This window comes from Poromitra crassiceps, assembly GCF_964638095.1.
Source record: "Poromitra crassiceps genome assembly, chromosome: 2".
NCBI classification, from domain to species: Eukaryota; Metazoa; Chordata; class Actinopteri; order Beryciformes; family Melamphaidae; genus Poromitra; species Poromitra crassiceps.
Genome location: NC_139624.1, coordinates 29,743,543 through 29,766,864, shown reverse-complemented (window position 1 = coordinate 29,766,864; position 23,322 = coordinate 29,743,543). Strand labels below are relative to the sequence as shown.

The 23,322-nt window shown below is 45.4% G+C and overlaps 1 protein-coding gene across 1 annotated transcript in view; it reads left to right on the top strand.

Annotated features, from left to right (window-relative positions):
• Window positions 1–23,322, top strand: part of cerk (ceramide kinase) — a gene marked incomplete at both ends in the record, with an annotated part of 95,981 nt that overhangs the window by 32,959 nt on the left and 39,700 nt on the right. Inside the window, 4 exons of the mRNA XM_083661870.1 lie at window positions 12,520–12,642; window positions 13,842–13,967; window positions 16,551–16,617; window positions 18,990–19,135. Coding sequence (XP_083517996.1) covers window positions 12,520–12,642; window positions 13,842–13,967; window positions 16,551–16,617; window positions 18,990–19,135 — 462 coding nt within the window. The remainder of the gene's footprint in view (window positions 1–12,519; window positions 12,643–13,841; window positions 13,968–16,550; window positions 16,618–18,989; window positions 19,136–23,322) is intronic.

Here is a 23,322-nt window from a genome sequence, read left to right as displayed (position 1 = left end):
CTGCTGTAGCATGTTCCTGCCACAGCTGTGACATTTTGGCTAATCTAACACTAGCCTGTAGTCAGCTCCACAGTTCTAAAGTAATGTATTAACAAAAGAGTCGCTCTCAGCTCTGCTGACTGGGTCTAAGATGGCAGCATGCCAGTGAATCATGGGCTCTTCTATCTATCTATCTATCTATCTATCTATCTATCTATCTATCTATCATCTAGAAATTTGGCAATGTGGGCTGTTTGTTAACATTTCTGTCCCACTGATTATGTCATAGTGACATCACTGATGATGTCATAAATCACTGATGTCATCAGTGATGTCATAAGATGCAAAGTTGTGACATCATCAGTGATGTCATTCATCAGTGATGTCATAAGAGGTGAGCCCGCACAGCAGTCGAGTTCGTGTGATGTCATCAGTGATGCAAAGTTGTGACATCATCAGTGATCATCAGTGATGTCATAAGAGCAGATGAGCCTGCACAGCGGTCGAGCTGCAGGGCAGGTGAGGCCGCGCAGCGGCCCAGCTGCGTATGCGAGCTGCAGGGCCAGCTCGACGAGCTGCAGGGCGGGCGATAGTGAGCCAGGAATCGATGCCTACTTAGGTTATATCCAAACAAGATCAAATGTATAAATTAGAGTCAGATGTGAAATAGTACAGCCAAGGTGCCTAGCTCACTAATTAGCGCTTTCGCTGGCATTGTATTTGTATTAGCGCGTGTTGAATCTGGCACTACTGCATGCTCATGCTCTGTTGAAACTTGGCTTCAAAGACACACGCTCTGACCCCCCTGACTGTGTCAACTTTTCTGGCGGTATTGTAAGCAATTACAGGTGAATAACTTCTCTAAAAGTTTACTTTTTTATCTGATAAAATGCTTAGTGTGATAATTTGACTTTTTGAAATGCTTTGTGAGTGAATTTGCTGTGAAACTGCTTAGCGTGTGCATTTTTGGCAATGTATAGACCCTTAGTTTAAATATTTCAGTAAACTTCCCAGCAGTGCACTGGGTGACTTCATCTCTACTTTTTGTAGAGCATACACAGAGTTTTCCTACTGACTTGTCTTGTAAGGTACAGGACGGACAACCCCGTCTTTATTTGTCACAATGCACCAATTCATGCACATGCATTATACACACACACACAGACACACACACACACACACACACACACACACACACACACACACACACACACACACACACACACACATGCTTAGAGGCGCAGTGAAATTTGTCCTCTGCATTTTTCCTATGCTGGCTCGCCCTCCTGCACGGGCTGGCCAGGAGCGCTGCGGTGGGCAGCTGCACTGAGGGGAAGTAGTTCCTTTCCCATGTGCCCTCATTTCATACCCCACACAATTCTGATGTATGCAATATCTTGAAAGGTACAGTATGTATGTAATATCCAAAATTGTATACCGTTTGTACAGAATGTATTTTTTTTGTACAAAATGTAAATTTTGTATGTGATATCTTGAAACTATGCAAGTTGTTTGACCCCAGGAAGAATAGCTGCAGCTCTGCTGTAGCTAATGGGGATCTTAAATAAAGACAAAGACAAAGACATACTGTATTTGATTGAACAGGCTGTGGAGTAAATCAGCCCAAGCCTGTATCGTGGCAAACCAGTTGGTATTCAGTAGGGCCTGTAGGGGTGGGCGATATGGCAAAAATATATCACAATTTTTATTATGATGATGACGATGATGATGATGATTATTTTCCAAGGCAAGATCACGATCTTGATTCTTTTTCATGTTGGTTTTAAGACTATTTTGTAGGGCTGTATGGACAAAATCAAATATCACAATATTTCTGACCAAGTGCCTTGATATCGATATTGTAACAATATTGGTGCTCTCACAAAATATTTACACAATAAGATATTTGATAAATAATTATCGAATGAATGAATGAATGAATGAATGAATGAATGAATGAATGAATATTTTATTTTCGTGTCAGGACAATTACATGACCCATCCCACATGGGATTATCAGACACATCAACATTCAATATTTAACAAAACATAACATTCTGGTATGTTACCCAACCAGAAGCTTTCAGTGCAGCCCAAATTAGAGAATATATATACATGCAGACATAATATGCCTATACATATACATACATATACATTCATACATACCTGCACTGAATACGAAAATAAAACGAAAAAAAATAAATAGAAAATAAACTCTACTTTATCAGTTGTACGTCAACCTTCTCCTCCTGTCCCATGCTTTAGAGAGAAATTCAGAGAATGCAAAAATATTATCAAAAAGAAATTCGAGTATTACTCCGTTCTCACTATCTATCATATTTAGCTCAGGAGTATGGACTCTTTTAAACATTGTTTCTCTCAAGTCATGATACAAAGGACAATATAAAATGAAATGAATTTCATTTTCCACCTCATTCAACTCACAATATTCACATATTCTATCCTCCTCAGCTACCCCTCTGTATCTTCCTGTTTCAATATGTAATGGTAGGATGCCACATCTTATCTGTGCACAGAGTGATCTCTGACTTTTTGGCAAATTATACAAAACATATTTTTCACATTTATAGTCTTTTTTAAATAAACAATATGTTCTTAATTTTGGCTTTTGCCAAATTTCTTCAGCCCAGGATTGTAGACATTTAACCCGGATTCGATTTTTAAATTCCTCCACATTCACAGTTTTTCTTTGGAAATAATGGTCTTCCAGACCACATTCCTGTAGTAAGTCATACAGTTCAGAGACCCATTCCCCATCAACAAACAAATCCCAAAAGAAAATATGGCTAGCCACCCTGTTGGGTGGTAAACCCAGCAGCCTGTTCCAAAGACCCACCATACTGGCCTTCCACCTAATTTCACAGGAGTCCCACCCCATGTCTCCATTAGCTGCCAAAATGGGGGCATATTTATGAAGTCCCAGATAGAATCTGATTGCTCGATTCTGAACTCGTTCATTCAACTGAAACCTTTTGAAACCCCAAACCCCCGAAACATAGTGAGGTCTCCAGACCATAGTTCAAGCAGAAGGCCACTCACGCGTAATCCGATCTCAACGTGGTCAAAAATCCTAGTATGACGTCTGCTATGACGTCAAACATGACGTCAGTTAATCCTCATATATATAGCAAGGGTTCTACCTCACCTCTCTCTCTCTGGCCGATCATAGCAGCAGCAGCCCACGGCAGTCCATCTCCCTTGAAGCCGGCCTCCGAAGCGTTGTTTTGCGGCTGTTTTGCACCACATCTGCAGACCGAATCAGCACCCACTCCTGGCATGTCGGATCCCGAGCCAGAGCAGTCCTGGACAGTGACGACAGCTTAAACAACGATACCCCGTTCCGGATCAGCCACGGAGCGTATTTGCCCTCCGAGACGCCTGACGACACCGGCGAAGCGGCCGTGCCACAGGCCGCCAACGTAGCCACAATGAGAAGGCACGGGGCGCGCCACTGCGACGGGCCGCGCCACAGCTCAGCAGCCGTTCCTGTCCCGGGTGTTCAGGCGTCCAGCCCCAGGCTTCTCCTCCAAGCAGGCATCACAGGCCGTTCCATCCACGTCGCTGTGGTCAGTTGCACGGCAGGCGCAGACCCCTCTGCTATCACCGGGCAGTTAAGTCTTTACTTTAACCGTAAATAAACGGGAGGTTGCGTGAGTAAAAGACGTCACGTCGCTGCCTGATGACGGTGACGTTATCACCGCACATTGCATACTTCACCACGGAGCATGTCCGAGCATCAGTTAGAATCAGGTTAGAATGAGTGTTTACTGTATAACTTCCAGACCGAAGTCAGACGGCCCAGGGAATGCTAACGCCTTTCCGTGTCAAGCTACCCAGTCTTAATACACCACTTCCTGTTCTTAACAAATTTCAAAGTAAAATGCCCTGGCGTTTCTTTTAACTGTGGGAATTAGGAAACAGTGAGACAGTAGACGAAGGTTGGTCGAGGTAGTTTACTTCTATCCATATAAATGTTTACATTCACCGCGGTTAGCAACCAGCAATAACAGACCTAACCCGTAACCGGAAGTACGGTAACCTTAACCCCCGCTCTTAAAGGCACAAGTCTCCTTTGGCGAATGTCTCTCCTAGTGTCTCGATGTGGGTCACCACATAACCATAAATAATACCAAAGCTAAAATAATTAATACAGTGTCACGCTAGTCATGTAACAAGAGGCTGCGAATCCCACTGTTATCAACCAATCAATCAATCAAACAAACCTTTATCGGCAGACGCTTGGTCCATAGATGACACATACACAATTCCAAAAAAAAAAAAAAAAAAGCACATAAGGGCATAATAAAAGAACAAAGTACATTATAAAAGAGAGTCATACCAGAATTTCCACATATGTGACTGGTATCTCACAGTGCTTAGCCCAAGGTCAGTGAGCAACTTAATAATAACATTCTGAGACACGTTCAATCTACAGATGAACCTGTACCTCAGATCTCTCAGGAGCGCCTGGAAAATGGCCACCCTCGCCTTACAGAACAGGTCGCTAGCACTGCTCCACCTGGGTTTAACGTTAGCCCAGTGAGTGCGCGAGCCAGGCTGCCCGGGCTATCGCCTGGTATATCGTTACTAAGAGAGGAGCTTGTGAAGAACGAACATCCCCACAGTCAAAGCATTTCCCCCAGATATGCATATAAAAACGTTTGTTGCTTTAATAGCCTACAAAAATAAAACGTCCGTTCATACGTGATGCTAATCCGCTAGCGATGAGCTAACGGTGCGCGTGTACTACTAGGCCTCATCCCATGAGCCACCCCGACCTCCAGGCCTGCACTACCCAGGCTAAGAGCCCATCTCCCGGCCCCACACACCCAGCAGAGCCACCCGACCTCCAGGCAGCATTACATAACAATGAAGCCGCGTGTCTTGTCTATCACGATAGATCTATAATGTGAAGAGCCTGTCCAGCCAATGACGGCTTGAGACTGGCTGCCACAGCCGCCAATCACCCATTTTTATCCCTTTTTATACGTCAAATAACTACTTAAAAAACAAACTGATCAGAAAAATGACCACCTGCACAGGCATTAGCATGATAATGACTATCTAAAAATGATACAAACCACCTTTAAAAAAAAAAAAAAAAAAAAAAATCATCCGACGTATACTGTGATTATTTCGGTTTTGATTTTCCCATCCACTAACATGAGGAGGCGGGCCTCGTGACCCAACACTGGATTCAACCGCCAGAGCGGCGATCTAACATGCAGCGGCTTCACTGAACCAGTGTGATGCCCAGTCCATCTTATGATGGGTCCATGGTTGCAACTAGCAGTCTATGGTGCACTTGCAAGGCGGTGAAACCACTGTTTTTCTTTACTTGTTTATTAACCAGGTCTTTATATCCCATGCATTAAGCGTTACATTTCAGCTCTATAGGGTTGCCGCCAGAATGAACCGTTTGCCCCATGGATCTTTCGGTCTGTCCAGAGTGCCCGAGATGCTATGGCACTTCAGCATCAGTGCGTCTCCAGGCCGGGTCCCGTCAATCACCGTGAATCTGCCCAGACTTCCCCATGGGGGGAAAAGATGGTCGCCATCTGAGGACATCATCACCGGCCGGCACCGTATCTTTTCATTCAAATAGCTAGCTACTAATAATGCTTGCATTCCCATGAATTATTGGCTCGTAATTCTGAAATAATTGTCCCTGAAAGGGCTGAGAGCGCTGAAGCTATTATCATAAGAATCTTGCATCGGGTGAATTCTGTCTGCCTCTCCAGCTAGCGATCCTGTCCACGTGTCATATCGTTTATTTTCAGCTCATCAATCTCATCACGTGATGACTGCTGACCCATACAGCATTGCAGCTAAGCCCAAAATCAGGGGAAAGACCGCTCAGGCCCCAGACCGGCCCCCGGCTCCCCTGTTCCTCATCGCACCTCGTCACCACATGACAAGATCCTGGTTCGTCCTGCACCTCGAGCGGACGCTCCAGAAGTGCAACCTCCCGACAAAGAACTTCTCCAGCCACTCCTTCAGGATCGGAGCGGCCACCTCAGCCGCCGTGCAAGGAGCGTCCTCCGCCTCCCTCCAGCAAACGGGCCGCCGGTCTTCATCAGCATTCTCCAGCTACATCCGCCCGGAGCGGGTGGCCATACCGGCGGCCCAAAGGACCCTCCTCCCTTCATCGGCAAGCATGGCAACGAACAGTGTCCCGGACGTCCGTGCCAAATAATGTCTCGTTGGTGGTGGCTCCCCGAAAAGCAGGGTGCCCAGCAAGGCGCAGTAAATCTCCCGGTTATTTTTGGGGGGGGTAACCCCCTCCTCTGTCCCGGCCTGGCTCGAGGCCGCGTCCGTCCGTCGCGTCTCTCTCTCCCCCCGGGGAGAGGCTGCGTGGCGGCGGGCGCGCGTTGAACACCTCTGACTCTGGGTGGCCGATCCGACCGGACGCTGCGGTCCCTCCCGGGGCACTCGTCCCCGTGGCCTGTCCCGACGTCTCCTGGAGTGGGAGCGGCGGGCTTGACACGGGGCGCCTCGGGCAGGGGGCTGTCTGGTAACCGGACGCCATCCGACCTCGGAACCTGAAAATTAGTGCGGCACGGGGAGCGCTCCACTCCTCGTGTCGTGCGCCTCCGGGTGCCCGTTACTCGCTCTCCCCTTCCGGGGGAGGCGGGGGGCTTAATGCGCTTCCTCCCCGCTCCGTCGCACGAGTGCGGCTTGCGGGTGGAGTCGCCCGGGGGTCCCGTCGTCCTACGCGCTCCACTCCTCGTGTCGTGCGCCTCCGGGTGCCCGTTACTCGCTCTCCCCTTCCGGGGGAGGCGGGGGGCTTAATGCGCTTCCTCCCCGCTCCGTCGCACGAGTGCGGCTTGCGGGTGGAGTCGCCCGGGGGTCCCGTCGTCCTACGTCAACCCCGAGAGAGAGCCAGAGAAAGTCAGGGTCAGTCAGAAGGCCAAGTCAGGGGGCCAAGAAGGCCAAGTTAAAATGGTGAGGCGCCAAGGCGGCCAAGTAGGCCAAGCTGGGAAGCGCCAAGTCAGGTAAGGCGCCATGGCGGCCAGGAAGGCCAAGCCGGGAAGCGCCTTAAGTCAGGTAAGGCGCCATGGCGGCCAGGAAGGCCAAGCCGGGAAGCGCCTTAAGTCAGGTAAGGCGCCATGGCGGCCAGGAAGGCCAAGCCGGGAAGCGCCTTAAGTCAGGTAAGCCCGACCGAGTTGGGAGCGCCAGCCGCAAATAGCTGTAAGTCGCTAAAAAGGTCGAAGGCCGGAAAAGTACAATCGCGAGGCGCCAAGGCGGCCAGGTAGGCCAAGCTGGGAAGCGCTATCGCGAGGTGCCCGACCGAGTTGGGAGCGCCAGCCGCAAATAGCTGTAAGTCGCTAAAAAGGTCGAAGGCCGGAAAAGTACAATTTTTGGGGGGGATAGAGAAAGAGAGAGCCGGAGAAAGTCAGGGTAGTTGCGCCAAGGCAGCCAAGTAGGCCAAGCCGGGAAGCGCCAAGCTAAACAAAAAGAGAGAGCCGGAGAAAGTCAGGGTAGTCGCGCCAAGTAGGCCAAGCCGGGAAGCGCCAAGCTAAACATCAATGTACCAAGATCGAAGGCCCGACCGAGTTGGGAGCGCCAGCCGCAAATAACGTAAGTCGCTAAAAAAGGTCGAAGGCCGGAAAAGTACAATCGCGAAGCGCCAAGGCGGCCAGGTAGGCCAAGCTGGGAAGCGCTATCGCGAGGTGCCCGACCGAGTTAGGAGCGCCAGCCGCAAATAGCCGTAAGTCGCAAAAAAGGTCGAAGGCAGGATAAGCACGTACCAAGTAAACATTAACGTATCAAGATCGAAGGCCCGACCGAGTTGGGAGCGCCAGCCGCAAATAGCTGTAAGTCGCTAAAAGGTCGAAGGCCAGAAAAGTACAATCAACTACTGGCGCCTGCAGATCTCAATTAACTTCCGGTAATCAGATCTTCCTTTTGGGGGATCTCCTAGCCCATGCAGGCGCCCTCCTCTGCCTCAAGAGCAGCGCCACTGGCCAATGGAGTCAAGCGCCAAAGCATTTGCCATGCATGCCGATTGCTAAATAAAGTTTGTCTAATCCTACCAACTGGCCTCTCCTGATTGAAGTGAGGTCTCCAGACCATAGTTCAAGCAGAAGGCCACTCACGCGTAATCCGATCTCAACGTGGTCAAAAATCCTAGTATGACGTCTGCTATGACGTCAAACATGACGTCAGTTAATCCTCATATATATAGCAAGGGTTCTACCTCACCTCTCTCTCTCTGGCCGATCATAGCAGCAGCAGCCCACGGCAGTCCATCTCCCTTGAAGCCGGCCTCCGAAGCGTTGTTTTGCCCCACCCACCTCCCCAGTCCACCACCAACGAGTCTTGACTCCCGATCCCCCACGGGGGGGGGGATCTCCTAGCCCATGCAGGCGCCCTCCTCTGCCTCAAGAGCAGCGCCACTGGCCAATGGAGTCAAGCGCCAAAGCATTTGCCATGCATGCCGATTGCTAAATAAAGTTTGTCTAATCCTACCAACTGGCCTCTCCTGATTGAAATCTAAGACAGGACATACACAGGTTTGATACAATTTCGAATAAGTAGAGTAGCCCATATCTCTCAACATTTTAGTCTTACCTATAATACCTCCCAGTGCCCTGCTAGCTGAGTCTGCTAGAACAGAAACACCATGGAAAAACGACATGTATTCATCAAAAAACAAACCAAGGTATTTATACTTATCTGTAAACTCGAGTTGTTTGTCACCAATACAGAACTGAAAACAACTTCTCTCTTTCCCTGGACTTCTAAAGTGCATTACTTGTGATTTCTTTTGATTAATACACAGTCTCCATTTCTTACACCACTCATTAACACATATCAGCATCATTTGTAAATCTTCTTCCCTTTCTGAGAGCAAAATAATATCGTCCGCATAAAGAAGGATGTTTACAATTACCTGATCACATAATACCCCTTTCCCCAGTTGCTTTATCTCTCTGGCCAAATCATTAATGAAAACGGCGAATAGAGTTGGAGACAAAACATCCCCTTGTTTGACACCAGAGGGAGTAGAAAACCATTCTGTAAAATAATCGTTCACTTTCACACATGCAACAGGTTGTTTGTATATTGAGGTAATAGCTTGATGGAACTTTCCATTAACCCCTATTTGGTGAAGCTTATATTTAAGGAGATCGTGATCAACAAGATCAAAAGCCTTCTGGAAATCAATAAAACAACAAAAAGTGGGCTTTTTATGCTTCAGTCTGTTTCTAACGACTGCAGTCACTGTATAAATATGATCTATACACGCTCTTCCCTTTCTGAAACCATTTTGCTCCTCTTCTAACAAGTTATTTTGCTCCAGAAAGGTAACTAGTCTATTATTTAGAACAGAAGAATACAATTTGTATACAGTACTTAGAAGACTAATACCGCGATAGTTCAATGGGATCTTAGGGTCATCCTTTGGAGATTTTGGAATTGGAGTTATGATTGACTTACACCAGGTGGATGGTACAATACCGTGGTCAAAACACACGTTCAGCAAGAAAAATAATAAATCAAACAGCTCAGGAGCTTTCAATACTTCATTTGACAACTCATCTACCCCCACGGCCTTTTTAACCTTAGCAGACTCAATTGCTTTTAGAACTTCTTCTCTACTAAACTCTGCATTTAAATTGGCATCACCGTCGTGGTTTAAGTATTCCCCCGTCACACCGGATACACAATCAAAAGAGACATCATCAACATTTACAACACTCTCCTCTCGTCTAGAGAACAGACCAGAGAAGGCTCCCTCCCACTCCCTTAATACTTTACCTAGTTCAGAAGATATTTCTCCTTCACTCCACACCTGCATAGGGATCTTTTTCCGGCGTTTTGGACCCAGATTGTTTATCTCACTCCAGAATTGTTGTGGGTTCTTTGTTTGTAACTGCTCCAGATGTATAATCTGTCCTCTCTGATATCTTCGTTTATAGAATCTAAGTTTTTTATCAAAACAGTGTTGTTTTTGCTTATAAGTTGTTTTAAGCTGCTTTCTTAATACAGAATTTTTACATTTCAAAAAAAGATGTTCGGCACTGCACATGGCTGACCAGAGAATACCCAGCTCATTGTTCCAATAGGAATTATTTTGTTTAGATTTTCTAAATTTGGATTTATCCACATTTTTGTTTAATTCTGATTGTATTAGAACACAGAACTCATTATACCAAATATCCAACTCCTCTTGATTTGTATTTAGAGTCTGTAATCTCTCAATCAGTATCAAAACAGCATTACGTCCCATATCAGAATTGAGAAAGGTGTCTGGCACAGTTCGGCTCACTCGTTTTCTAGCGTGTTTACCTGTGACAGGTACTTCCTGGCCTTGAGGCATTTTGTAGCCAGCCCTAAACTTCAGCCACAGTAGTGAGTGATCCGGTAGACGACTGTGATCTCCAATCAAGTTAAATAGAGCTCCATCCTCTACCATTTGTGAGGTGAGCATCACCTTAAATTCCAAACAATTTTCTAAGCATTCAAAGGGGGTTACAAAGTAATCAACCACAGCTTTACCTTTTGATGACACTGACGTAAAATTGTCACATAGGGGATCGATCCTACCATTTAGTGCACACATTCTGGAGTCTCTTAGAAATTCTAGGAACGTTTCCCCATGTTTATTAACATAATCATCAATGGCAACTCGCCGGGGGATAGAATCAATAGTAGGGATAAAATCTTCCATATTTCCTATTCTAGCATTAACATCCCCACCAATATAAATTGCATCCACTTCAGAAAATTGATATACCAAACTTAATAGTTGACAAAAAAAAGCTGAGGCATCTCTTCCCCAGGGGGAATTTTCAGGTGGGGGGTAGCAAGAAAATGTGACAAAGCTATATCCTGATACCTTATGTTGAAATAATAGCCCTAAGATCCCATCATCTTTTTCAATAATTTCCACCTTATAGTCTTGAAATAAATGGGATTTAACTAACAACCCCACTCCACCTGATGCTCTACATGCTTTAGTGTGCATTTTCCTATTTAAACCAAACCATACATACCCATCCACCTCAATAACGTTTTCCCCTTGCAGATGAGTCTCGTTTAAAGAAATAATATCAGCATTCAGTGACTGTAAAATACGTAATCTGAGGTTACATTATCAGTAATGTGGATATAATGACAGCTCAGCTCAGTTCAGAAAATCACAACACTTTACTGTAATGCAGCGTTTAAAACCAGGAAAAGACAACACTTATGCCATATATCACAATATTACCATATCTAAAATCTAAGACGATATCTAGTCCCATATCATGATATTGATATAATATCGCTACATTGCCCAGCCCTAGTATTGAGCATATTGAATTTATAACAAGTAAATGGACAAAACATCTCTGGGCTGCTGGCATAAAAAAATACCTGCCTAGGGCACAAAAAGCCCACCCAATTCTAAGTGGGACAGTATAGTGTGTCTTTAACAGTGAGTCAGATAAGTGCTAGGTGGCACGCCATGTGGAAAGACCAACATAATGGAATGGAAAGCACAAATAGAGGCTTTGTTCAGCATCTGTTTCGATCTCCTGAGATCAAGTTAGGAATTCCCTTCTTCCAATGATAACATCTTTAGTCTTTTAACTTTTAGCACGGGTTTCTTCTATTTTCCAAGTCTAAGGACTATGAGCCTTTGGTTGAGTTGCCACGTGTTTTGAGAGATTGAAGTGTAACGGAAAGATTGAAGGTTTAATCCCTGCCACAGCTAGCGCGTCTCCATGTGTCCCTGCTCACTGTTTGTAAGTTAGTTTGGAGAAACTGCTCAGCTGAATGTTTTTACTTCCTCACATCAGATGAGGAAGCCCATCTTTCAAACGCTTTTCTTTATCAAGTCCCGCCCCCCTATCTTTCAAACTCTTCTTTATCATGTCACACCCTTCACCCACGATTTCTCTCCCACTTTCTCCCCAATTGCACTTGGCCAATTTCCCCTGCTGTCCCGGTCGTTGCTCCACCCCCTCTGCTGATCTGGAGAGTTGTAGACTAGCACATGCTTCCTCCCATACATGAGCAGTCGGCAGTCACCAGCCGCTTCTTTTCACCTGACGGCGAGGAGTTTCACTGGCAGGACGTAGCACGTGGGAGGATCACGCTATTACTCCTCCCCCCACCACCGACCTGAGGAGGCACTAGTGCAGCGACCAGGGCACATACTCCTAATCCGGCTTCCCACCCTCAGACACAGCCAATTGTGCCTGTATGGACACCTGACCAAGCTGGTGGTAACACGGGGGCTCGAACCTGCGACCCTCGTGTTGGTAGGCAGGGAATCTACCGCTACACTCCCCGGACGCCCTCAAACGTCTTCTTTTGACTTCACGCACACTTTTCAGCTATATAGGTAATTTATTCTTAAGTGCATAGCGTATGGCACCAGAAACTCCATTTCCACGAGGCCACCTGTGATAAAATGTATGCATTGTGGCCAAAGGTGTCCAACTGTCATATCTATCATCATCTATCTTTTGTCTATTTGTTTTTCTTTTCCTTATTGAATTCATTCTGTTTCTTTGTTGACAGTTTCTTATGTTAGGAGGACCCAGCAGCACCACTGGCGGTGCAGTGATGTCACCTTCCACTGCAGCAATCAGGGTCTCCGTCAGCAGTGGATCCAAGCCATCAAGCAGCAGCTGTCTTTGCTCAGTAAGTGATGTGCTCCTTCATTAAGCGCTTACTTTGACATACTCTTTGGCAGAATTACTATATTGGCCAGGATGGGGCAGCTGTAGCTCACGAGGTAGAGCGGGTTGTCCACTAATCACTTTGGATAAAAGAGGTCGCTGGTTCCATTCCATCGCCGCCTCCTTCAGCCTGCATGTCCAAGTGTCCTTGGGCAAGATACTGAACTCCTAATTGTTCTCGATGTGCCAGCACCCTGCGTGTTAGCTTGCCGTCTTCGGTGTATCAATGTGTGCGAATGTACAGTAACTACTCATTGTAACGCGTCTTTGGACAAAAGCGCTATATAAATGGAGGCCAATTTGCCATACAGCAAAATCTCATACAGCATCTGATCGAACATCAGATTTGTGTTGAATAATTGGGGAAATTCTGACACTGCTAGGATACGTTTCCCATCCATTTTCTTTCCCTTCCTGGCCAGCTACTTCCCTTGTGGTTTCTATTGGACAGGCAAGGATTTCATCACAATGCTTGGTGCAAAGGTTTGTGTGGTGCAGGCCATTGGAAATGATGGGTTTTGTGCAGTGGTGTCCTATAGTGTCGTGTGTATTTAGCATGTGCAATTGGACTGTAAGACGGGTTTAACCCATTTGAGACAATCCGTTTGGCTCCATTTTGCCAGGCAGAATGAATCTATTCCCTAAAACTGCATCCATTGGGCAGGCTAATCCAGCCCAAGTGTCTCCAGTAGAGTTACTATCCCCCCACTATACTTTTATGTCAGCCATTGACAATCCATTTATGTAATCTAATGGAACTTTTGTCTTATTGCCAAACGATATCACACCCTGTATTTTCTTTGTGCTCAGTTAACACTTGATCCCCAACCATTCATTTTCAATGTGAGCAGCTGCTACGTCTCGGTGTGTTCTCCATAAACAGGCCATTTAGTATTCTCCATAGCAGCACTTTGTAGGTTTATCGCCGGATGATTCAGTACCTTTGAATTGCTTCACACTCCTCCCGTAGTCAGTAGACACACCATTTATTTCTTCAGCCGCATGTTTTGGTGACTAGTCAGTTTGACGGAGCGTTTTGAGAAAGTTCTCTGGTTAATGAAAACTTCATCAAGTTGCTGTCAGTTGCACATTTGGGGGGGGGGGGGAGGTAAACGCTGAGCCTTTTTAATGACTGTCCTCTACCCCTCCCGCACTTTGCAGGCGCCCGACCGAAGAGCTTGCTGGTATACATCAATCCCTACGGGGGAAAGCGACGCGGCAAGCGGATTTACGAGCAGAAGGTGGCCCCGCTGTTTCGCCACGCCTCCATCTCGGCCGACGTGATGGGTGGGTCCCTGTCAGTAGCGTACCTTAGCATTTCAATATATAGAGGAATATAGAGCTCCAATGGCAGCGTGGCCTCTTGCGGGGTCTGAAGAGGCTTGCAGGCATAGGATTTGGGCTATAGGGCCATTAATCATGCCACCGCCGTAATGGAATCTGTGATAGTTGATAAGCACGGGAATCCAAACATATCTATTATTCAATAAGTGTTTGCTATAGCCACGCATAGCATTGACAGTCCATAGGTGCGAATGCTATTCACTGTAGCCACACATAGCATTGACAGTCCATAGGTGCAAATGCTATTCACTTTGCCATAGCCACGCATAGCATTGGCAGTCCATAGGTGCGAATGCTATTCACTGTAGCCATGCATAGCATTGACAGTCCATAGGTGCAAATGCTATTCACTTTGCTATAGCCACGCATAGCATTGACAGTCCATAGGTGCGACTGCTATTCACTTTAGCCATGCATAGCATTGACAGTCCATAGGTGCAAATGCTATTCACTTTGCTATAGCCACGCATAGCATTGACAGTCCATAGGTGCAAATGCTATTCACTTTGCTATAGCCACGCATAGCATTGACAGTCCATAGGTGCAAATGCTATTCACTTTAGCCACGCATAGCATTGACAGTCCATAGGTGCGAATGCTATTCACTTTAGCCACGCATAGCATTGACAGTCCATAGGTGCAAATGCTATTCACTTTAGCCATGCATAGCATTGACAGTCCATAGGTGCGGGTGCTATTCACTTTAGCCACGCATAGCATTGACAGTCCATAGGTGCAAATGCTATTCACTTTGCTATAGCCATGCATAGCATTGACAGTCCATAGGTGCAAATGCTATTCACTTTGCTATAGCTATGCATAGCATTGACAGTCCATAGGTGCAAATGCTATTCACTTTTCTATAGCCACGCATAGCATTGACAGTCCATAGGTGTGGATGCTATTCACTTTAGCCACGCATAGCATTGGCAGTCCATAGGTGCGGATTCTATTCACTTTGCTATAGCCACGCATAGCATTGAGAGTCCATAGGTGCGGATGCTATTCACTTTAGCCACGCATAGCATTGGCAGTCCATAGGTGCAAATGCTATTCACTTTTCTATAGCCACGCATAGCATTGACAGTCCATAGGTGCGGATGCTATTCACTTTAGCCACGCATAGCATTGGCAGTCCATAGGTGCGGATGCTATTCACTTTAGCCACGCATAGCATTGACAGTCCATAGGTGCGGATGCTATTCACTTTAGCCACGCATAGCATTGACAGTCCATAGGTGCGGATGCTATTCACTTTAGCCACGCATAGCATTGACAGTCCATAGGTGCGGATGCTATTCACTTTAGCCACGCATAGCATTGACAGTCCATAGGTGCGGATGCTATTCACTTTAGCCACGCATAGCATTGACAGTCCATAGGTGCGGATGCTATTCACTTTAGCCACGCATAGCATTGACAGTCCATAGGTGCGGATGCTATTCACTTTAGCCACGCATAGCATTGACAGTCCATAGGTGCGAATGCTATTCACTTTAGCCACGCATAGCATTGACAGTCCATAGGTGCGGATGCTATTCACTTTAGCCACGCATAGCATTGACAGTCCATAGGTGCGAATGCTATTCACTTTGCTATAGCCACGCATAGCATTGACAGTCCATAGGTGCGGATGCTATTCACTTTAGCCACGCATAGCATTGACAGTCCATAGGTGCGAATGCTATTCACTTTAGCCACGCATAGCATTGACAGTCCATAGGTGCGAATGCTATTCACTTTGCTATAGCCACGCATAGCATTGACAGTCCATAGGTGCGGATGCTATTCACTTTAGCCACGCATAGCATTGACAGTCCATAGGTGCGAATGCTATTCACTTTGCTATAGCCACGCATAGCATTGACAGTCCATAGGTGCGGATGCTATTCACTTTAGCCACGCATAGCATTGACAGTCCATAGGTGCGAATCCTATTCACTTTGCTATAGCCACGCATAGCATTGACAGTCCATCGGTGTGGATGCTATTCACTTTGCTATAGCCACGCATAGCATTGACAGTCCATCGGTGCGAATGCTATTCACTTTGCTATAGCCACGCATAGCATTGACAGTCCATAGGTGCGGATGCTATTCACTTTAGCCATGCATAGCATTGACAGTCCATAGGTGCAAATGCTATTCACTTTTGGTGTGCCCTACAACTGCAGTGAATTGCAGGGTGTTGACATCATAAGCCTGCTGGACAGCCTTTACTGTTGAAATATAGTTTGTGTACAAGGCTCATTTCGAGGGGTGATATACAATAGCTGAATTAGGTTGTTTTGTGCCACTGTGCCTATGCTCTCTGTGAACATTAATCTAAATGACTGGTTCCATTGACTGCGTATCGGCCTAGTTTCAAAAGTGCACCGCTTTTCCAGGTCACGTATTTCAAATAGCAGTAATAGCACGCTTGTTGTATTAGCCAAGGGGGGAAGAGCTTCGCTATGTTGTCTTTACATTCTGTTCCATGTGAGCTCGTACTACAGTGACACACTTGCCATATGATTTGCTTCCATAGTTACGGAGCGTGCCAATCATGCCAGGGACCACTTGAGGAACGAGGCCAATCTAGAGAAGTATGACGGGTGAGTATTTCAGCAAAGTGGCTGCTGCTCGCAGGTTTTCAGCACATCATGCTCTGTGATTGGCAGAGTTGAAGGCACATCATGCTCTGTGATTGGCAGAGTTGAAGGCACATCATGCTCTGTGATTGGCAGAGTGGAAGGCTGGGAAGGGAAGGTGCTTTGTGTCAAACATCTTACATGAGGAGATTGGTGTGAGGCATGGATACCTTTGTCAGGAATCCACGCTGTGTCTAGTTTCTGTAACCTGGCCAGTGATCTTTGATCAGTCTTTCTTTCCCTACATCAGTGCTTCACAACCTTTTTGGCAGGTCACCCAGACTCATATTGAGGTCACAAAATCACTGAGCAGTATCCAAACACATGGTAATTATGAGTCTGTTGCCCCCTCGCTGACGTGCCATTTACAGCAACGTATTAAGCAATTAAATTGACACCGAAATCAAGCTGGTTTTCACTGTGACCTGTGTGAACTTCACAGTGCCATAGCAATCAGATAGTGTTAGATTCAGTTCAGTTTTATTAGAATTTCCTTTGGGAACCTCATTTTCATTATAATGTTGCCCTGTGGGGTCCCGACCCATGGCTAGGAAAGTCTATCGAGAATTAAGTGCAATGAGTTTGACAGTGGAACAGTCAGCCCCCCCCCCCCCGGGTTTTCTCCTCAATTGTACATGCTCCCTCCGATACATCCAGTCGCCAGCCGTTTCACCTGACAGCGAGGAGTTTCACTGGCAGGACATACTCTTAATCCAGCTTCCCACCCACAGACACGTGCAATTGTGCCTGTATGGACACCTGACCAAGCCGGAGGTAACACGGGGGCTCGAACCTGCGACCCTCATGTTGGTAGGCAGGGAATTTACTGCTGCACTACCCGGACGTCCTACAATTGTAAATGTCTAGATCACCAACACAGTTCCAGGTTGTGTTTTCACTCTGTCAGTAAGGAAGACGTTTGGAAGCAAAGGGAGCTTGTGAGAGTAAATGGACTTGGATGCTGACATCAAGCCCATCAATCACATGAAAAGTCTTTCCTGCTGAGTGCCCAATTGACTCAAGCTTCTATTCATCAGATGGTGGGTCCAGCAGAGCAGGGTTAGAGTCAGTTATGCTTTGACTCTGCAGTGCATATGATTTATTCACCTTATTCCTGGACTTACGTTTCCCATGATTCTCAGCGGTTTCCGGTTGTCGACTTCGTGTTAAAAAAAATTCACTAGCAAGGACGTGCGCTCTGCTGTCAAAGAGTGAGAACGTTTGGTTTATTTTATCCGAAATGGCTAAAAATAGTAACGTTGTGTGGTTGTTTAGCGACAATATTTTACAAAAACGAGGTGAATGTCAATTCACTGGTACTGTATGGGCTTATTTTAGCCGAAATTGCTAAAAATAGTATGTGGTTGCATAGCGGCCGCTTTTGTTTTGAAGGCTAAACGTCCAAACCGGAACTCTTATTATTTGGTCATTGAACGGAGCTTTAGCGGTCTCTCTCTTTCAAGATTCAAGATATTGTCACTCCGTTGTACAATCATGCACGTGTGAAATTATTGTGCTGGGGGGCTCCATTACAAGACATAGGTAGGTACAAAGTCACAACAATTATTATGATTATTTTCAGTCTCTTTCGCTATGAACGGTCCTGGGTGAAAACAGGCAACCGGCAGCTGGAAACAGGGAGGGAGGGTGTCATGGAAGCGCCCACGGTCTCACCAGGAAACTCGTGAATATAGGTCCATTTCTCTAACCTTTTGATCTAGACTTCAGAAAGCTGCAGTGCTGGGTGGCACAGTCTGTTGTTCCGATATCAATTATATAACCATTGAAGGACTTCACAGTTCAACCGGCTGCCTTGTTGGATTTATTGTCAAGGTTTTTGAACATTATAGTCAATGTCTGTATCAACGAGTGCTTAAATACAAAACGCATGCCATTAAACTATCCTACAACTATGAAACTCTTTCCAAATCCATTGGATAAAACTCCAGAAATGAATTGCATCAAGATAAAATCAAAGCTGTTTTTTTCAGTTGCTGAAAAGTTGACCATTTGGAAATATGAGGTTTTTACCCGACAGCAACAATATGCAACATTTCAACTTACATCTGTTAAACTAGTGGAGTTGGAGCAATAGTGCAGCAAGCATGCAAACTTTGGGGCTACTACATCTGTACTTTTGCTTCACACGTGAGAATATAATTCTATCACATCATTAGAAATGAATGGGCATTTTTTTGTTTTTAATACTATGTATATCACTGTGTGTCTGCATAATTACAATATATAGGATATGTTCTGTGCTTCTACATGTGCATCTCATCCACTACCATAAGCTGTGTGTTGTTGTTGTTTTTATGTTTTGTGTTTGTCCCCAGGGTGGTGTGTGTGGGTGGAGATGGGATGTTCAGTGAGATCCTGCATGGGTTGGTTACCAGGACACAGACCGACCATGGTGTGGACCAGAACCGACCCGATGTGGACCTGGTGCCATCATCTCTACGCATAGGGATCATTCCTGCAGGTAGGGTAGTGACACCACCCCGAAAACCAGCGTTTGGAGCCAGCCATAAGTGGCAGCTAAGGTGAAAGAGCTGTATGCCAAATTATAGCTTTTAATGAGACCTATCTATTGCCAAAAGTACATTGCATCAATCATGCCCAAAATGAAACTGTTGACATGCAAACTTAATTTTACCTGCTCTGTAAAGTTTGTGCCATTCTGGCTCCAAGCCCTCCATGCGAATTCATCTAGAAATCGCTCTCTCTCCACCTACACGCACTGTATAGCCCACATCTGAATACAGAGTTCACACCAGCTCTCTGTATAACCCACAGCTGAATACAGAGAGTTCACACCAGCTCTCTGTATAACCCACAGCTGAATACAGAGAGTTCACACCAGCTCTCTGTATAACCCACATCTGAATACAGAGAGTTCACACCAGCTCTCTGTATAACCCACAGCTGAATACAGAGAGTTCACACCAGCTCTCTGTATAACCCACAGCTGAATACAGAGAGTTCACACCAGCTCTCTGTATAACCCACAGCTGAATACAGAGAGTTCACACCAGCTCTCTGGCGGTTGTCTAAAGTCATTCTGGGAAATGTCGAGAATCGCTCACTGAAGTAGAAGTAGACGAAGCAGGTTAAGGGGAGAAAAGTAAATTACACATGCTAAATTACAGCATCACAGTAAAGAGGGTCTGATTGACTTTCCAGCTTGCCTACTCTGCTTCAGCAAGTGTTTTATCAAGGTTACTGTTCAAGTTTAAAGTAGTATTATGCTGGATGCCAAGTGTTTCTATGAATTGAACATCACAACAACATACAGTAAGTAGTAGAGTTTCAAAATAAAAGACTGACATGGTCATGGGTGCAGAAGTTAATAAGTCCCTCGTGCCGTAACTGTGATTGACTGACTCCTATTGTGACTAACCGCAACCCTTCCCTCACATGTTGCCTGATCTCCTGGTTGCCGAGTTACAGAACAGAATCTCTTTGGCAATGAGTAACGACAGGGTCCCACTAGGGGCTTGCGAATTAAATCAAATGTGCTGGGTGACATTTTGAAATCACTGTAATTTTCATGAAGGTAGAAATACAGTACATGAAGAGCAATTTGCTGACAGTGACCCCGTGCGCACAGCTTGATGATAATAGCAGAGGGGTGCCAACGTAGGCTGGTGAACATGCAACACACACTTTTAGGCTGAGTATAAGCCGTGATTTGGTAGTTGTGTGTTTTAGTATGCGAGTGTTAAAGGCTTTCATTTCTTCCCTTCCAATCCAGTCGGGGACATCATAATGATTTCAAGCACGTTTCATTTTTGATTTTGAGCCCCAATGTCGGCTACTGTGTTTACTGGTCAACAATTGAAATCTGAATGGAGAATAAGGGTTTTTCTCCCCAATTGTACTTGGCCAGTTCCTCCTGCTAAGCTAATCATTGCTCCACCTCCTCTGCCTCTGTTCCACCGGCAGGACGTAGCGCGTGGGAGGACCACGCTATTCCCCCCAGTTCCCCTTCCCCCTGAACAGGCACCCCAACAGACCAGAGGAGGTACTAGTGCAGCAACCAGGACACATACCCCTAATATGGCTTGCCACCCGCAGACACGGCCAATTGTGCCTGTATGGACGCCCGACCAATGCAGAAGTGACACGGGGGCTCGAACCTGCGACCCTTGTGTTGTTAGCCGCTAGGCAGGGAATCTATAGCTACACTACCTGGACACCTGAGAACATGTGTTTTCCACGGCGTTCAAACTGGTAGGACTGATACGAACATTTTGTGCAACTCCAGTTTTTAAGTCCAACTCATCATCAGATTTGTGGCAACACAGATGGAACAAGAGATTACATGTGATGGTCAGTCTTTTCATCAGCCTTTCAGTAGTTTAGTGTCATGTTTCCAGCCTTACATGTGTGATGTTCAGTCTTTTCATCAGCCTTTCAGTAGTTTAGTGTCATGTTTCCAGCCTTACATGTGTGATGTTCAGTCTTTTCCTCAGCCTTTCAGTAGTTTAGTGTCATGTTTCCAGCATTACATGTGTGATGTTAGTCTTTTCATCAGCCTTTCAGTAGTTTAGTGTCATGTTTCCAGCCTTACATGTGTGATGTTCAGTCTTTTCCTCAGCCTTTCAGTAGTTTAGTGTCATGTTTCCAGCCTTACATGTGTGATGTTCAGTCTTTTCATCAGCCTTTCAGTAGTTTAGTGTCATGTTTCCAGCCTTACATGTGTGATGTTCAGTCTTTTCATCAGCCTTTCAGTAGTTTAGTGTCATGTTTCCAGCCTTACATGTGTGATGTTCAGTCTTTTCATCAGCCTTTCAGTAGTTTAGTGTCATGTTTCCAGCCTTACATGTGTGATGTTCAGTCTTTTCATCAGCCTTTCAGTAGTTTAGTGTCATGTTTCCAGCCTTACATGTGTGATGTTCAGTCTTTTCCTCAGCCTTTCAGTAGTTTAGTGTCATGTTTCCAGCCTTACATGTGTGATGTTCAGTCTTTTCATCAGCCTTTCAGTAGTTTAGTGTCATGTTTCCAGCCTTACATGTGTGATGTTCAGTCTTTTCCTCAGCCTTTCAGTAGTTTAGTGTCATGTTTCCAGCCTTACATGTGTCATGTTCAGTCTTTTTATCAGCCTTTCAGTAGTTTAGTGTCATGTTTCCAGCCTTAGGCAACCAGGGAAATCAGGTCTAACGTCTTGTCACCGCACTGCGGCTGAGATGCTTTGAGCTGTCAATGAAAAATCAGTGGATGCTGTGATGAAAGCTCTCCAGCTGAAATGCAACAAGTGTTCCAAATGTGTTTTTAAATAGGTGTTGGTATTCTACCTCAACAAAGGCACTTAAATGATTAAATAAATCATATTTAAAAGGGATTTGGTTTGCTCTCAACATGAGTTTTAGTCAAACAATCCCTCCAAAGACAACCTTTTTCCCGGTGCTTTACTCCCTCTTTCACTCCTTTCCGAGGCTGCCAGGTTTTTGCCTTTCTTCCAAGAGCAGTTTGAAGTGTCTCTCTGACATCTTGGCACACATGCTTTTGCTGAAGTGCGAGAATAGCGGGTGTTGAGCTGTCGGTTAGAAAGCACTTGTCTGCAATTTGTCCAAAAAATGAGTCCTAGTAGCCATAAACTTTGTTTTGTTGTAGATCTGTGCTTGTACCAGTACCAAGGGCATATCTTTACCATACGTAAATACCATAGTAAAGTGTCAGAGTCCTACGTGACGAGGTTCACAATGACAGTCATCAACATATTTATGGTGCACACAGCTTTCAACTTGAATGTCCCGGCCGCCAGGTTTCCCTCATGACTCATTTAATTGCAGCGATCCTGATAACATAAGGAGTGAATTTCCAGGAAGTTCTTAAGCAACAACTTCCGTTTACAGATTGTTGGTACAGTAAATGAAGTCTGATAACTAACAAAACTTGACGTGTGTAGCATTTAATCATAATCATTCATTCAGCTCTTTATCTCACAAGATACACAATAGACCCTATTCACGGGGGCCATTTTGTGTCGAAAAGGCAGAATAAACACAGGTGCAAGCAAAACACTAATGAGGGTTTCCAAATTCCAATCATGGAAGTTTGAAACCCTCGTTAGTGTTTTGCTTGCACCTGTGTTTACCCTGCCTTTTCGACACAAAATGGCCCCCGTGAGAAGGGTCTATTATGGTGTTCAGGATTCAATGCAACCACAATGCAAATAAATAAATAAAAGTATAACCAGAATACAGAATTATGTTCATTTCTGAGATATAAATCTTGCCAGCAATGGCATTGGCTTGCTAGAATTACATTACAACGTGCAAATTGTGATGGGCAAGCGGTCTCATTTGTGATGACTACAGCAGAATAAAATGGACTTAATTTACGATTTGTTTTTCTGACCCATGATACATTACATATCATCACATTTTTATAATGTCATATACTGGATGGAATTTCAATACATTATCCCATCCCTAGTAGACCATTTCTCTGGTTAAAAATGATGACAAAGCTTCTGGTGTAGTCGTAAGATACTGTCACAAGCGCAGCTATGAAAACCTTGATGTAGTGACGATTCAACTAGCGAAAAATCTCCTTTTTAAGGTCAGAGTTTCACCAGCAGCATAGCATCAAAGAGCATCTTGCCTCCATTGTCATCTAAGAGATAAAGATGATTTCACAACGGAGAAGATTTTGGAAAAGGCA